The following is a 14,374-nucleotide window of genomic DNA, read 5'->3' on the forward strand; positions in this document are numbered from 1 at the left end:
CCATTAACTTTTGCGGACAGACAGATATGATCTTCATAGATTTCTCAAAGGCATTCGACGAAGTGTCTCACCGAAAATTGAGTTAATCTTTAATAATGCTACCATTACAAATTGGTTCTCTTCTTAGTGTTATTCTTGCAAGCAATATGTTGAGGTTAGAGTCATGAAATATTGAGTTTCATCTGTTAAGTCAGGAGTCTACAGGTGGCGTTCTGGGCCCCTTTTTATTTGTTTTATTTATTGAAGAGCTCCCAAGTAATATAGACATTTCAATCAGGTGCTTTGCAGATGACCACGTTATATACAATAAAGTAGAAACAGTAGCTGACCAGGAAAAATTGCATGAAAACTTGCAGAAGATAAAGATATGGTATGATGAATGGCAAATGGAGCTAAATACACAAAAAACCATAGTTATGACAGTCTCTCGAAAGAAAAATCCTTTAAACTACTGTTACTACATTGATAATTATGAACTTAAAAGAGCTGAGGAGCAGAGTAACTCAGCTTGATTTTCCCCCAAAATCTTTGCTGGAACGATCACATAGATTATGTGTGTTCTAAAGCCAGCAAGTGTCTCTGGTGTCTCAAGCGTAATTTGCCCTTTGCGACAAAAGAAACAATGTTTAGCGTATAAAACACTAATTAGGCCAATAATTGAATATGCAAAGGTTGAGATCCTTTCTTTGCTACAAACATCAAAAATCGAAAAAATCCAGCATCTAGCAGTCAGATTTATATTAATTAATACCAGTGATCAGACTCCCCTTCTCAACTGTGTATACTTGCAGGCATACCTACATTACAGGCTAGGACTAAATACGAAAGGTTGAAATATCTATATCGTATTATTCATAATGTTCAAATAAAATATGTGGACTAATTTGAATTTTTTCATAGTGAGACCTCTAGGCACCGCCATTCAACGTTTATTTGTGCTGCTGCCGTTCGTACTGACTGTTGTAAGTATAGCTTCTTTTCAAGAACTATCAGTGAATAGAATTCTCTCTGAAGAAGCTGTCTCATCCTCATCGGCTGATTCATTCATAAAACATGTTGCTGACATACTGATTTGTTACTGCTAATAGTTCTTTTTTTCTTATATGTGACTTCGTGCGTTTCTTTGCTAACAATTTGCTTGTTATTTGGTGCTATTAATTTGTCCCTTCACTTGTTAGATTTGAATGCAAAATATGTGATGACATTGTTTTTCAGAATGCTAACTATTATACATCTCTATTCCACTCCTGTAGTATCTGTAGGATCTGTAAATAAAAAAATAAAAAAAGTATTTAGAATGAGAGGAGTTTATTGGCTACCAAAATGTTTTCCCTGAGATACCTGTGGGGCCTCCCCATTTGTTTTTGGATTCCTAGCTTAGTTCTGACTTCAGTGCCAAGCTGCCGTGGACATTCATGAACTAGCACAATTTTATGAAATTTTGCAACCTGCAGAGATGTTTTGATGTGATTTTTTTTGTTTGTGTAACTCAAGAGACAGTTTCCACCTGACTGGAAATGCAGCATATGTAGGTGACCTTAAAAGTATAATTAGAATACTTTCCGACAAGAGCAGGCAATACTAGTGAAAGTGAAGTGCTACCTCAAATCGGGAAAATTGGGGACTCTGTTGGCCATGTGCAAACATGATAAATCATAAAACAATGTTATAAGAGTGCCCAGGTAGCACCTTGTATGAGGACAAAGCATTCAGGCAAGGTTGCTTGCACATATAAGAGCTGATGTAGTCATACTGCTCTGAAAGCTGCACCACAAGGCAGGTGTTTTTAAACAAGGACAGTTTAATAACTAGAGCTGCAATTCTTTATGACATGTATGCCTGCCAATGCAAGCATTGTAAGGACACAGTAATTTCACCCAAGATGTGAAGGATGGCTCAAATCAAGACTTCTCTAGTGGAAGTGTTTCATGCATAAATTACTGTGATAAGAATGTGAACTGGGGTCACACACAGAGGAGCTTAAACCATACAAAAGGCATCTGTGAAAATGCTTTAAGGCTTTAAAGCCTCAGAAATCCATTTGTTATTGATAAAGTTAATTGCTTATAATTTATGCACACTATAAAGTGACAGCCCACACAGCTGAGATTGTTGAACCAGAGTTTCAAATATGGATTATGTTTCTCAATATCTTACCTGGTTCTTTTTCTGTGCCCCTTGAAAGCTAGAAAAGTAGTGTCTCTTGTGAAAGGTTTGGGCTTCAGACCAGGCCTAGGAGACTGTTATAAAATAGCATGCATTTCTTCTTAGAAACACATAGTTGCAATAATAAGTTTAAAAACATAAGTTTAAAATTTTTCTTTTGCTTTATTATTTAAACACTTTCTTTAATCTCTGACTGTAGTTATCAGGAACATTGATGATTTTTTTTCTAACATTCTCATGACCAAATTGCTCAAAATTGTATAGCCTGGATACTTGCATTTTACACATCCTTGTACAAGTGCATGCAAAATTTAGTTCAGATTGAGTTGCATTAAGTACACTAATTTTTTACATACAAGTAGTAAAAGCAGCACAAGATTTCAAAAAGGGTGAAATGAGGTTGAAAGTTGCTTGCTAAAATGCACTTGCTACTGTTTGGCTACAGTGCACAACAGTGTTTCCAAAAATTTTGCTGCTCATAGTTCCCTCAGAACCCTTGCAAGCTTTTTCGTCCAGCAGGACTTTCTTTACTATACTGCAAGTGCAAGATTGAGCTTCTGCTGTTTCTATTGATTCTCTTGTGGTCTCTAGTTGCTCGGAGCGATCAGCTTCCAATTTGGAAGGATGCCCAACTACAGCAGAACCTTCTTGATGCCTTTGTGGCCTTTTTTGAACCACAGTATGGCCATAGAAGTGGCTGTCTCTACAACAATGCATGAAGCAAATCTTGTTTTGGGGCAAATCAACAAGATCTTGCTGTTGAGAGACTTGGCCACATTTTGGGGTTTGCCCTGAATGCAGCGAAACAACTTTCATTTGTCAGCCTGTCATATGTAGGAAGCGTAGCCTTTGCCTGGATGCTAGAATGAGCTGGTGTAGGCTTAGCCAGGGCTAGTGCTCACTTTTTGTTGTATCGCGAAAGCTCACAATCTAGACAGAAGTTTTGGCTGCCATCAGTAGAGCATGAATGGAAAAATGAAGTCTCTACCATGCCTCGATTGGAATAATTTTTCTTACTCTTCTAATTGAAGAAATGGCTTAATATTTTTATACATGAAAATTTAATGTTGTGTAATTTTTTCAATCAAAATTTGAAGAAAGTTTTTGAAAAGAAACATGAGATTTTTTTAACCCGCATCTCTCAGTTGTTCCAGCGATAGCCCACACAGGTTGTTGAGCCAGAGTTCTTGAGTGATGCCAATTGCAAAAAAAAAAAAAAAAAAAGAACTGCTGATAGGGCTGCACAGATGAGATGATAATGCCTACTACATTGACGTTGCAGTACTATATAAGGCATTTTACTTAATTCTTGCTGTTCGGAGTAAACGCTAAAATTCACTAGGTCCAGGGGAGAACTGAAGAATGCTTTTCCAGCAGGGAAGCACTCGCTTGTTTGTTGCATGGCATGAGTTCAGTTGAAGCTTGCAGCTGTAGCACAGACTAGCTACCACTGTTATGATCATGGGAAAAATTTTGACTGCTCAAAATATAGATTAGTTTCCTTTTGCAGTAACCTTGATTGCGTATTATTTGTGTGCCGTTGGAAAAATGTTGCTCACCAGCAGACAACAAGAGTGGCTACTGTATCAAGTGCACTTTGTTTGCCACAGTAAAACCTCGTTAGTATGTAACCGCTTAATAAGTAATACCAGTTGAAGTATAGTCCTGATGACTACCCCGCCCTGTCGCAATTGAACTTAATGTAATGGCTGACCACTTAGCCGTAGTCGTTTAACACATGCCAAACAGCTGGTGCATAGTATTTTCTCCATTTTTCAGCGTGTACAAGCGGGGCATCAGCGAAATGTTGTGCGCACAGACCATAGATAATGAAATCATGGCACAGACTGCAGTCATCACCGATCGTGAAGTCAAAACATGGCAGCCATGATGTGTTCCCAGCTCCCATAGCTTCTAACACTTCCACGTTGTCCTGGATGACAACGAGGATGATGGCCCTTCCCTATCTGATGTGGCTACTGTGTTGACCATCATGAGGGAATTCGTAGAGAAGTGGATGGAGAAAGTGGCTCGTGGCTTTGCTCAGTTTCAGGATGCCATCATCACAACAAGGCCACAATGGTGGCAAGTGAAAATTCGAGATTTTTTGCTGCCTGTACCCAAATAAAAGTTGTCTACGTGTGCGTTTGAGTGAGAATTAACACATTCTTTTGGCTAGTAAGTCTATAGCTGCCCATCTGCCATTGTTGGTTAATTAGTACATTGCTTAGTGCATACCTGATCCACATTACTCAACAACTATGTATGAACGAGGTTTTACTGTATGCTATGGTCATTGTTGGCTAACCTTGTCGCTCCGGCAGCAGAACAACAAGTCTCCATGGCTGTTGCACCAAACATGCCTTGCATGTATTCTAAATACATTGTCTGCTCACGTGCACCGCCCACCTGTAAACTTGCCCTTTGCTGATTTGTAGTGTGGAGATGGAAGTGTTTTCTATTGCTTGATTCAAGCAGTTATTAGCCTAAGTTGCAGCCTTGATTCCCGACTGTCACACTCACATTTCAGTGGGGAAGGAATGTGAAAATATCTTTGTGCGAAGGCTTAAGTGTACTTTAAAGAACCTCCAGGTGTCAGTATCAATCCAAAGCTTTCTGCCATGGTATCCCTCATGGCCCAGGTGTAGATGTGGAAACCTTCCATCAGTTGTTAAATCAGTTTTGTCTGTACAACAGGAGATAAGTTTCAGGCTGAATAATTGTTAAGAAAACATTTGTGAGGGCTTAACGATGAAATGTAAAAAATTTAGCTGAGTAGCTTCTACATGTGTTGTACTTTCTGAGCGGCAAGAGGCAGCTGCAATAGAAACACCTAAACTATTCCACTGTAGTGCAGTGGGTGCGATCCTTTGCAAGTAACTGCAAGTTCAAAAGTTTGATGCCTCTCTGCAGTGGTTGGATTTTGATGGAAAAGGAATTGCAAAACTTCCTGTGTAGTTCGATTTAAGGGCATGTCGCAGAGCCTTGTGTCAAAACTGACCCAGAGCCCTCTGCTACTTCTTTCGTAGCTGGAGCAAAATCTTTTCTTAATTAGGCCTTATCAATTTATTATAATTCGAAATTATAGTTATAAGAATGGCCCCATCACTAAGAGCAAAGATGTGTTTGCCACTTAGGCAAACTGGCCATACATAATAGGCAGTGAAGCTTGTGTGTTACCATACTGGTTCATTTGGGTGACATACATCACAAGTCACTCAAGTGCTGTGCTGCTCGTGTGTGAAGTGTTATTGTGTTGCTCAATTATCGATTATTGTAGATAGTGGGGGTAAACGGAGGAGACGAGTCTGTTTGTTTGCTACAGGTGATGTAGTGCCCGCATGGAAAAAGTTTTAAACTTGTAGGGATAGATGGGCTTTCAAACACATTTTTGCACATGGTAAATAAACCTACCGAGTTGCTTATTCAATGCTGTCATAGGCATCTGAGCCAAGTATTCCTGTACACGTGGCAGGGCACCTACAGCTTGATTCAAAATATGGCTTGCTCTTTCCTTCAACTTCATGCACTCCCTGCCACTTTACAATCTTTATAAAACATGATGGCCATTGACCGAATTTTCTTGGCTGTCAAGAGTAAGCAGTGCTTCTGGAAGAAGCAAAAGCATGAGAAATCTCGTCAATGTCACGGTGTGGTGGCATTTGTGTCGCTTGGTCTTGGAAGCCACACTGATAGCGGAGCTGGTAGGTGTAACATGAAAGGCATTGTTCTGTCTTAGCTCCTTGCATATGACAATAAGAATGAGAGAGCTGCAAGGGTGTAGACAGGGGCAATAATTATTTAACATTGGTCATACGAGGTGCACTGAAAAAGTTTTTTTTTTTTTTTTTTAGGTTTGTGAGGAGATGCCCTTAATATGATAACTCATTTCACACTTTTGAAGAAAGGTGCTGCAAGCTTGGTTTCCAGTGTTCAAGCTGCCATCTTGTACTAGTGATATGGCTCACGGTACGATAGTGGCAGTTCGGCATGTTTTCCGTACGTGCTTTCTATACGAGCTTGAAATTTGAGTGTTCAGCGGTGTGTTGCTGCTGCTTCATTACAAGAAGATTATGTGGCATCATGCCTGACCCATCAGTAGTTGGCTTGCCTGTTCATGTTATCCACACATGACTCTGAGGGAGCATTTTTAAATATCTTTGAATGTTAAGAGGAAGTTTTAGCTCAGGCCCAACTTCAATGCTGTTATTAAAATACAAGTAAACTGCAGAAATCCTTTTCTGAGATAGCCCCTTGACTGATTTTAATTAATCTTGTTGCATTTGAGAGAGAAAGTTAAATTCTAGTGACTGTTTAAAGGGACACTAAAGGCAAATATTAAGTCAAACTAAAGGGATAGATTAGTGCTTGAGAATCTCTAAGGCATCTATATTATCGCGAAGAGTGCCTTAATAATTGAGAAACTGAGGTAAATGCAAGACATGATTAGAGACTTGCAGGATATTCAAGCACTTGCTCGACGACGAAAGCACTCGTCATTTAAATTCTGTCACTAGTACTCAACCACTCGTTGCAAAAACCATCATTGTGTACTATAAGACAAAATAAATGCTACTTATCCAGTTCTATTTCATTTTTAGAAAAAACTTGAAGTAACCCTTGACAACGACGCAGGCGGTCGAAAGGTTTAATTTTCGCTCTAATCTGTGCTGCCCACGCATTCGCATTTCAGTAGTTTTGTTATCGTGTAGTGCTGTGCTAGTTCTGCTGGCACGTGAAACTCTCAAAACTGAATGTTGCAGAAAATTCAATTTCCATGTTATGTCGTGGGATGTCGAACGGTCAACACGACTTGACCAAAAAGCAGCTGCAGCGGCGAATCCACTGCTCTGTTTTGGCTCGGTGCCACCGTCTGTTGGGCACCGTTTTACTCACCAACGGCAGCAAAGGCTGGTGATGGCATACGCAACGTCACCACTCCACCGGTTGGGTGGCAGGAGATTTGAATTTTGAAAACGGTATTTGGACCCTTCAGATGCAATTTTCTCGTAAACTAAGTCCTTTCTTGGCATGAAACAAGTGTTGTGAGGTTTCTGGAATGGTATTTAAACAGTTCACATCAACTTATTATTTGCCTTTAGTGTCCCTTTAAAGTAGAATTTTGATTTAGGACTTGAATGATTTTACAAAGCTTCAAAATCTGGAAGTTTGAAAGAACTAGAACAATTTTTACAAATCTGTAACTCTGCACCAAGCACACAGATATTGCAGTTCTGTAAAATGCATGTTAGAAGATCCAGAGTGGACAAATTTGATGTAATAATTTATATGTTCTGTGAATTTGTTACAACGTTTACAGGGCTTTTGCAAAAGTCCTACTGACATATTAGTGGTTTACTCCTGAGCTAAAGCTTCCTCTTAACACAGGGCACTTTGGCCAGGGCATGAAAATTATGTATCTGTCCGAAATTTTTAACAATGTAGCTTAAGTGGTAATGGCCTAATATGTCATGCCTAATGTATTTCTTACATGTGTGTGCAGGGTAATTGGCTGTTGACTCTCAACAGGGAGAAATACGATGTGGACTGTCTTGGGCAAGTTAAATTAGGTTGTACATGAGCAGCGAGTAAAGGAGTTACCGTGTGATGCAGTGCTGGATGTTTGGGGTTTTTCACTCCTGATATGTGGTGGGTATTTCAACACCAATTCAGCATAAGAGTCCTGGCGATACTTTCTAATGCACCACTATTGCATTTGCATTAAAGAGGTGCTATACTGTAGCATAGGTGACGTGTGCGGTCGAGAACGTGAACATGTTTTGGAGAAGAGTGTGCGTCAATGGGGGGGGGGGGGGGGGATTATGGTTTCTGAAAGGTTGCCTAGGGTGGTTTGACAATGATTCTTATCAAAAACATGTGGATGAGAGAGTAGCTTGATGCAAAATGCTGCATGTCCAACTAGTGTGTTTTGGCATTTTTTTCATAGTTATAAAGGCATCTATCTCTCATGTTAAGAATGTAAGCAGACCACCTCCTAATAAATCTATAAAACTGCTTTAATACATATGGTGCATTACAAAAGTTCCAAGGCTGAAGTGTGTGTGACTGCACCAGACAAAACATTGTATGGCAGTACTGTATCTGGCACTGAACTGGTCTCACAGTATGTAGATATCTAGCCTTCTGTAGGCCACTATACTCATGTCAACCAGTGCCAGCAAGTACTGTTGGTGTCGAGTCTCACTACAAGCACTTTACCCTAAGAAATTTCGAAAACGGATAGTTCCGGTTTAAAGGGGCACTGACACACTTTTAGAAAGTGGTATGAAAACATTCTTGATTTTCAGACAATGACAATCATGTTGCATGCAGCATGCACATGGAACCTATGCAGTATTGCATGATCAATCACTTGCTCTCTCCTGCAGCTTTCAAGTCCCCTGCTTTTTTTTTCTTTTTTTTCGGTATGATGTGACAGGCAGAAAATTGGGCATGTGCTTGCACACCCTTCTGAATTTTATAGGGAACGAAGTGACTGTTTTTAATGCATCCAGTCCACCCTGCTTTGACACCTTTGTTGCTCTTAGGCACCTTTGGCAGGCACCAGTCTCAGTCTCGTAAATTTTAAGAAAGGTGCAATAGGCACATAATTACTAGTGGCACTGCATTAGCTGAGAGGAACCGATGACTTATGGGGAAATGGTAAAAGTAAACATTGTGCTCTCTGTATTTGTGTTTATATTGGGGACCTTTCAAAAAGTTCTTCTGAAATAGATTCCTTGAAAGGTGTAGCACTCATTTCAGCATGTTGCTCAGTTTTGAAAGAAAGGTGTCCATGACCCCTTTAAAGGTGTCTTCAACTGTAGTGGTCTGATTGCTCAGCCATATTTATTGATTTTTGGTGTGATGAAGCTGCAGAACCATTCTGTATGTAATTTTACTGACTAGGCGCTCTTTAATGATGCCCAGTTGTAATAGCCTATGTGCAGTGACGCACGTCACGTGACAGGTGTGCCACTTGAAACAGCCACTTGCATATTAATCATGTTGAGATTTAGGTTAAAAATGTCAAATCCTTTTTCAATGTGTTGGCATTGTACTGTTCACTTGATGGCTCTTTGAAATTCAAGGAGTCGGCATATTTTGACAATCTTGGGGGCAGTGTGAAGGTGTGGTTAGGCTGATTCCAATACCAGTGTGTGTGTGTGTGTGTGTGTGGGGGGGGGGGCTATGCGTCCTCCTCAGTGTTGTTCAGCGTTGGGAATTTGATCGTGCCTTTGATTGTATTGACTGCAGTCATTATGCTGTTTCGTTACTGGTGCTGCATGCAGGACATGGTACAATAAAATGCACGAACACAGCATGTTTGTTCAAGGTCAGTCATAAGCAAAAGTACACAGTAGAAGTGAGCAGACAGATGACAAAAACAAATAGACGGAAGTAAGCATGTTGGAAGAAAGTATGGAAGATGAGAGAAGGGGGAAGAGGAAGTCATAGAAAGGAGGAGTTTCATGCAGTCATTGTGGTGCTGTCATCTATGGTAAGGAGGCGCCAATGCTAATTCGATGAAGTTGCTCAAGTGTAGCATGAGAACTCTCATGCTTTCTTTTTTTCTTGATGTAAAAGAAAAGTGTGTGTGAATTCTGCAATGAGCAAAGCTTAATTTTGCAGGTCGTCCGCATGGTGTTCATGGTGGATGTCCTGTGCCGCTGAGGCTGAACTGCTCCTTGACAGCGTCGTTTGCTGAGTGTGAGCATGGAGCCTCGGTTTGTGGGCTTCCCGACTGTCTGGGAGCCATACACGGCTGACCGGTTGGTTGACCTCGCTGGTCGGCAGTGCCTCCAGCAGCTGTCTCAGCTGGTGGCTGTTGGGCCAGAGCTCAGGCTTCCAGCGCCATTGTGTGAACGACTGTTGAAGCTGGCCGGAGACGATGATTACCCAGGTCTGTGGTCAGTTATTTGCTGCTCACATCAATAGACAATTTTCCTAATTTGGAAGTGTGCTTCTCTGCACTGCACTTTTGCCCAACTGATGGCGGCACTGGTCATCGTTAAAGTAAAGACTGAAATGCCAGCTGCACATGGTTTCATCACTATAGCCTTGTCTACATTTTCCATCTCATACAACAAGCAAAGTGTACTTGTACATGCTGTTTGCAAAAATTACTATGCTGCAATTGAACGAGAAGAAAGGGGGTTAACTGAAGGGCCTGATTTTTATTAATCACATCATGAGAAGCCAACAAACAGACTCCAAGGACAACATAGGGGAAATTACTTGTACTTACTAATTGAATTAAAGAAATTATAAATTAATGGCAATGAAAGTAGACGAAGAAACAACTTGCAGGAAATAGAGAACGATCCCACGTCTTCGCATTACTCGAAGACTGATCGTGGGAACAGCATGTACCAATACAGTTTGCCTGTAGACAAGGCTATAGTGATGAAACCATGTGCATGAGACTAGCGAAGACGGATCGTTCCCCACCTGCAGATCCAAGCATATCTGTTTGCATTTTTGCAGATCGTCTTTATCACCCCTGCAGAGAAGAGTAGAAAGAAATGCCACGCCGTTGTAAACTGTCTTGCTCTGATCCATAGTGCTGAGCAGAGATCTACGGGGGGTCTTCTTGGCAGGAACGGAAGTTTCTTTGCTGCTGATGGCAGCACATAATAACCAAGTGAAGTATGCACCCAGAACACAATCAGTAGAGCTCTCAGAGCGCGCAAAAAGATTGGCAGGTAAGCGCGCACAAGGAAAGAGACCGCTCAAGGCTGTTAAGGAAACTCGCCGGTGAACAGCTGTGGATGTCCCATGCTGACTCAAAACATCGTCACTGTCAGAGCTTGAATCTGCTTTGCTGTCATCTTCGGAATCATAACTTGAGTCCTCACCACTAAATTGAAGTGCGAGTGCAGCATAGTTTAGAGCACGACGCTTTCCTTGCGACGCAGCCGCGTGGGGCCATGGGAGCAGCTTTCGATAACTGCGCAGTGACAGCAGCAGCACCCTCTACCTGAATTTTACTAGGGAAGCCAAACTGGAACTCCTGAAAACTGGTTGAAAATGCCAGGTTCACATGTTATACATGCGGTGGACCTTCAAAAGTACACTTTTGCAGAATAAAACGACTCGGACTCCAAACAAAAGCTCACTAGTGAACAACTGGCATCATTTCCGGTTAATTATCACCGCTCAGCACTGTCGGACGCAAAGCCGGCAATATAATTAATTCTTGGCTTGCTGGGAGTCATTTGATTGCAAAATTTTTATGTTAGTGCAGCGTAACCGTGAGCAGCATGCTTTTTTCTCAAGCGCGGCAGAAGGGGACAGCCACACCTCTTATCGCTACAACATGCGCACATTAGTTTGCAAAAAGGTCCGTCAAAAATCGCAACATCGCCCGAGCACGAAAATTTAAGCTGATTCTGAAAGTTCAGGGCCTGTACTAACTACTGGATGGCCTTAACTCTCTCCGTACTGTGCCTATTGGGCATTGTTAGCCTGCTAACTATGGTTTGAAACGGTAGTTTCGAGATTTTCCACTCCACTCACAGGCACACTGCGCTATGGGATGTGAAGAAGAAGGACTATTCTTTTGTTTCTTAAGCAGTTTGCCTTTTTCCCCTAGGCGGTGATTTTTGAACGCGCTCTGAAGTTTTCGTGCTTGTCAAAGTAGAAAGTGAAAATGGCCGTCCGCTAGCGATGATTTGAAATGCCGCTTTCGAGAGTTTCTGCGCCATTCACATACACTTTGAGCCATAGGACGTGAAGGAGGATAACTATATTTTTGTTTTCTAAGCAGTTTGCTTTTTCCACACAAGGCGTTAATTGTGGAATGCATCCTGAAGTTTGGTGGTCGTAAAAGCAGAAAGTGAAAATGGCTGCCTCCGGGAGTGGTGCCCACGCTTCGAAAGATCGCAGATCTCGCAATATTGCTGCATTTGTGGCTGACTGTATCCATGGGTCGAGCAGCAGCGAGTCTAAGTATGCTACCTTTTCGCTGGACTTCGACTCTTAAACCGACCACGACGCAAGCCAGGCTGCGGCCGTCCGAGCTGGCTTGCGTCGTCAAGCCAGCCCACATGGCCGCAGCCTGGCACGCCGAACTGTAGTGCTTGCACTTACATTTTTGTAGTGGAATACATCTTTAATGAAAAATTTAGATTTTTTCAGAGATAGTGCCAATTAGACGGCAGTACACTGTGTATGTTTCATAATTTTTGTTACATTTCTTTCTTAGTAGATACAAGCGTGTGTTTACAAACTTTGCTCAATAATATCCCACAGTCTTGATTTTGGCAATTTATATCTTTTTAGTACATGTATCTTGTTAATAAAAATTTTATGTTTGAAAAGTGCATTCATGCTGCCTTTTGCTTAATTATTACATAAAATATTGAGTGCAGTAGTTCCTTCAGAAAAAAAAAATCTGGCATAACCTGCAAAAAACTCCTATTTTCCCCATCATAGGGAAAGAATTAAGTGGCTAAGAAACGGCTGCGACATGTCGAAATCGGTGATCTAAAGCATGGATCACCGGTGATCGATTTGAATAGGCATGGTAACGAAAGAGTTAAGATCACGAATGATTTTGGATTTTAAGCCTTGTGCCATATGAGCCAATTTTCTCAAGTAGTCTGGAGCTACATCAGGGGTACTGTATAATGTGTACGAGATAAAATGATGACCCCAGCAGGAGAGCAAGATATATAAGTCCTCAGTGCCAGTAATGTCACCTAATAAGGTAAATTCAATGTTGTTTCTAATGAGCACCGCAACACCCCCTCCTCTTGAAGCCCTATCTTTACGGTATACTTTGTACGCAATGGGGAAAATGTGTTCATCTATCTCATCATGCAGCCACATCTTGGTAATGATTGTGATATGTGGATCATGTTGAACTAAAGCAATTTCTAGCAAATCAGTTTTAGTGCGTATACTATGTGTTTATCATGTGCAGTTGCTTATTTGATACCAAGCATCCCTGTCATGCTTGAGATTTGCTGCGTTGAGTTCCTGTTTGTGGCCCTTTACTGTGTTTTCCTGTTTTCACAAGTTTACCACTAGTCTCGTCCCACACAAAGATCTTGCTGTCCACTTTAAGCTTATCATGGAGCAAAGTTACCTTTTTTGCCCTTACCTTTTTTAGCCTTAGCAGTTTCCCAGAGTAGTTTTTGTTTGTTTAGGGTAGCTTGCAAATAATCGTTGTGAATAAATAATTTCCTTATGTTATTGAACATTTCCTTTTTTTTCATTGAAATGTTGTAGACAAACAATTACAGCTTGTTTACCACGCTGCCTACTGAGTCTATGAATGCGTCCAATCGATCCACAGCTCACACTCAGTGTATCTTTAAAAATACCAGAAACAACTTCTTCCTTCAGATCGGCTTCTGTTTCATCAAGACTTTTAGGCAATCCGTGTATAATTAGGTTTGACCTTCTATTTCTATCTTCTAGGTCCGCGAGTTTCATTGCTTGAAATTTCAAGGCATGTTCGAATGTCTTAAGAGCGGTCTGAACCTGCTCATTTTGACTAGCAGGCGATGAAGTTAACATACTGCTTAGCTCGATTGTATACTGAAGTTTATTTATCAGTTTCACGTTGTTGGTGACCAAAGCTTTAATTTCTGCTAATTCTTTAGTGATGGCCCTTTAGCCTTCCAGCAATTCTTCGAACATCTCTTTTTGCGTAGGGCCTGGATTCTCTTATGTCACCACTAATTACCAGCTTACACACAAAAACATACAGGCTGCGGTATCAGTCAGGATTGAGAACGGAAGTTGACTGTACTCATTTATAACCAGCCTAGCCACAGTGAAATTTCTTTGCACTTGGATTTTAAGTGAAGGTAGCGACAAGAAGTGAGAGACAGAATAGGAAAGATAAGGGAGTGTCTGGAGAGTGTGTTTTTAGGTATCCGTCAGCAAAACAAGTTTCTACTGAGCACTGACTAAGTGGGAAGCAGAAGTCGTGGTTCTCCAAAGTACCGTAAAAACCTGCGTATAGTACGAGGTTTTTTTTCCTATTATTAGCGTCCCAAATTTTCACCTCGTCCTATATGCGGATCCGAACGAAAGTTTCAGTCGGAAATTTGGGCTAGAAGTTTTGGTTTTGTTATTGCTGCGTGGCTATGGCTTAACTTCGTTATTACTGTGTGACTACAGCATCATTTCTTTATTGTTGAGTGCGCACCTTGGCAGCGCACGTGCAAACCATGCTTTGTGAAGTGCATCTTTT

General features: G+C 41.1%; 1 protein-coding gene across 5 annotated transcripts in view; it reads left to right on the forward strand.

Moving 5' to 3' along the window:
* Positions 1 to 14,374, forward strand: part of LOC142568291 (protein zer-1 homolog) — a 155,594-nt gene that overhangs the window by 22,656 nt on the left and 118,564 nt on the right. For all 5 annotated transcript variants that reach the window (XR_012825410.1, XM_075678280.1, XM_075678279.1 and 2 more), the window contains exon 2: positions 9,799 to 10,069. Coding sequence is in view for 4 of the 5 variants with exons in the window: in XM_075678280.1 (XP_075534395.1) it covers positions 9,883 to 10,069 (187 nt within the window). In the remaining variant the exon portion in view is untranslated. The remainder of the gene's footprint in view (positions 1 to 9,798; positions 10,070 to 14,374) is intronic.

The sequence above is a fragment of the Dermacentor variabilis genome, unplaced genomic scaffold, assembly GCF_050947875.1.
Source record: "Dermacentor variabilis isolate Ectoservices unplaced genomic scaffold, ASM5094787v1 scaffold_18, whole genome shotgun sequence".
NCBI classification, from domain to species: domain Eukaryota; kingdom Metazoa; phylum Arthropoda; class Arachnida; order Ixodida; family Ixodidae; genus Dermacentor; species Dermacentor variabilis.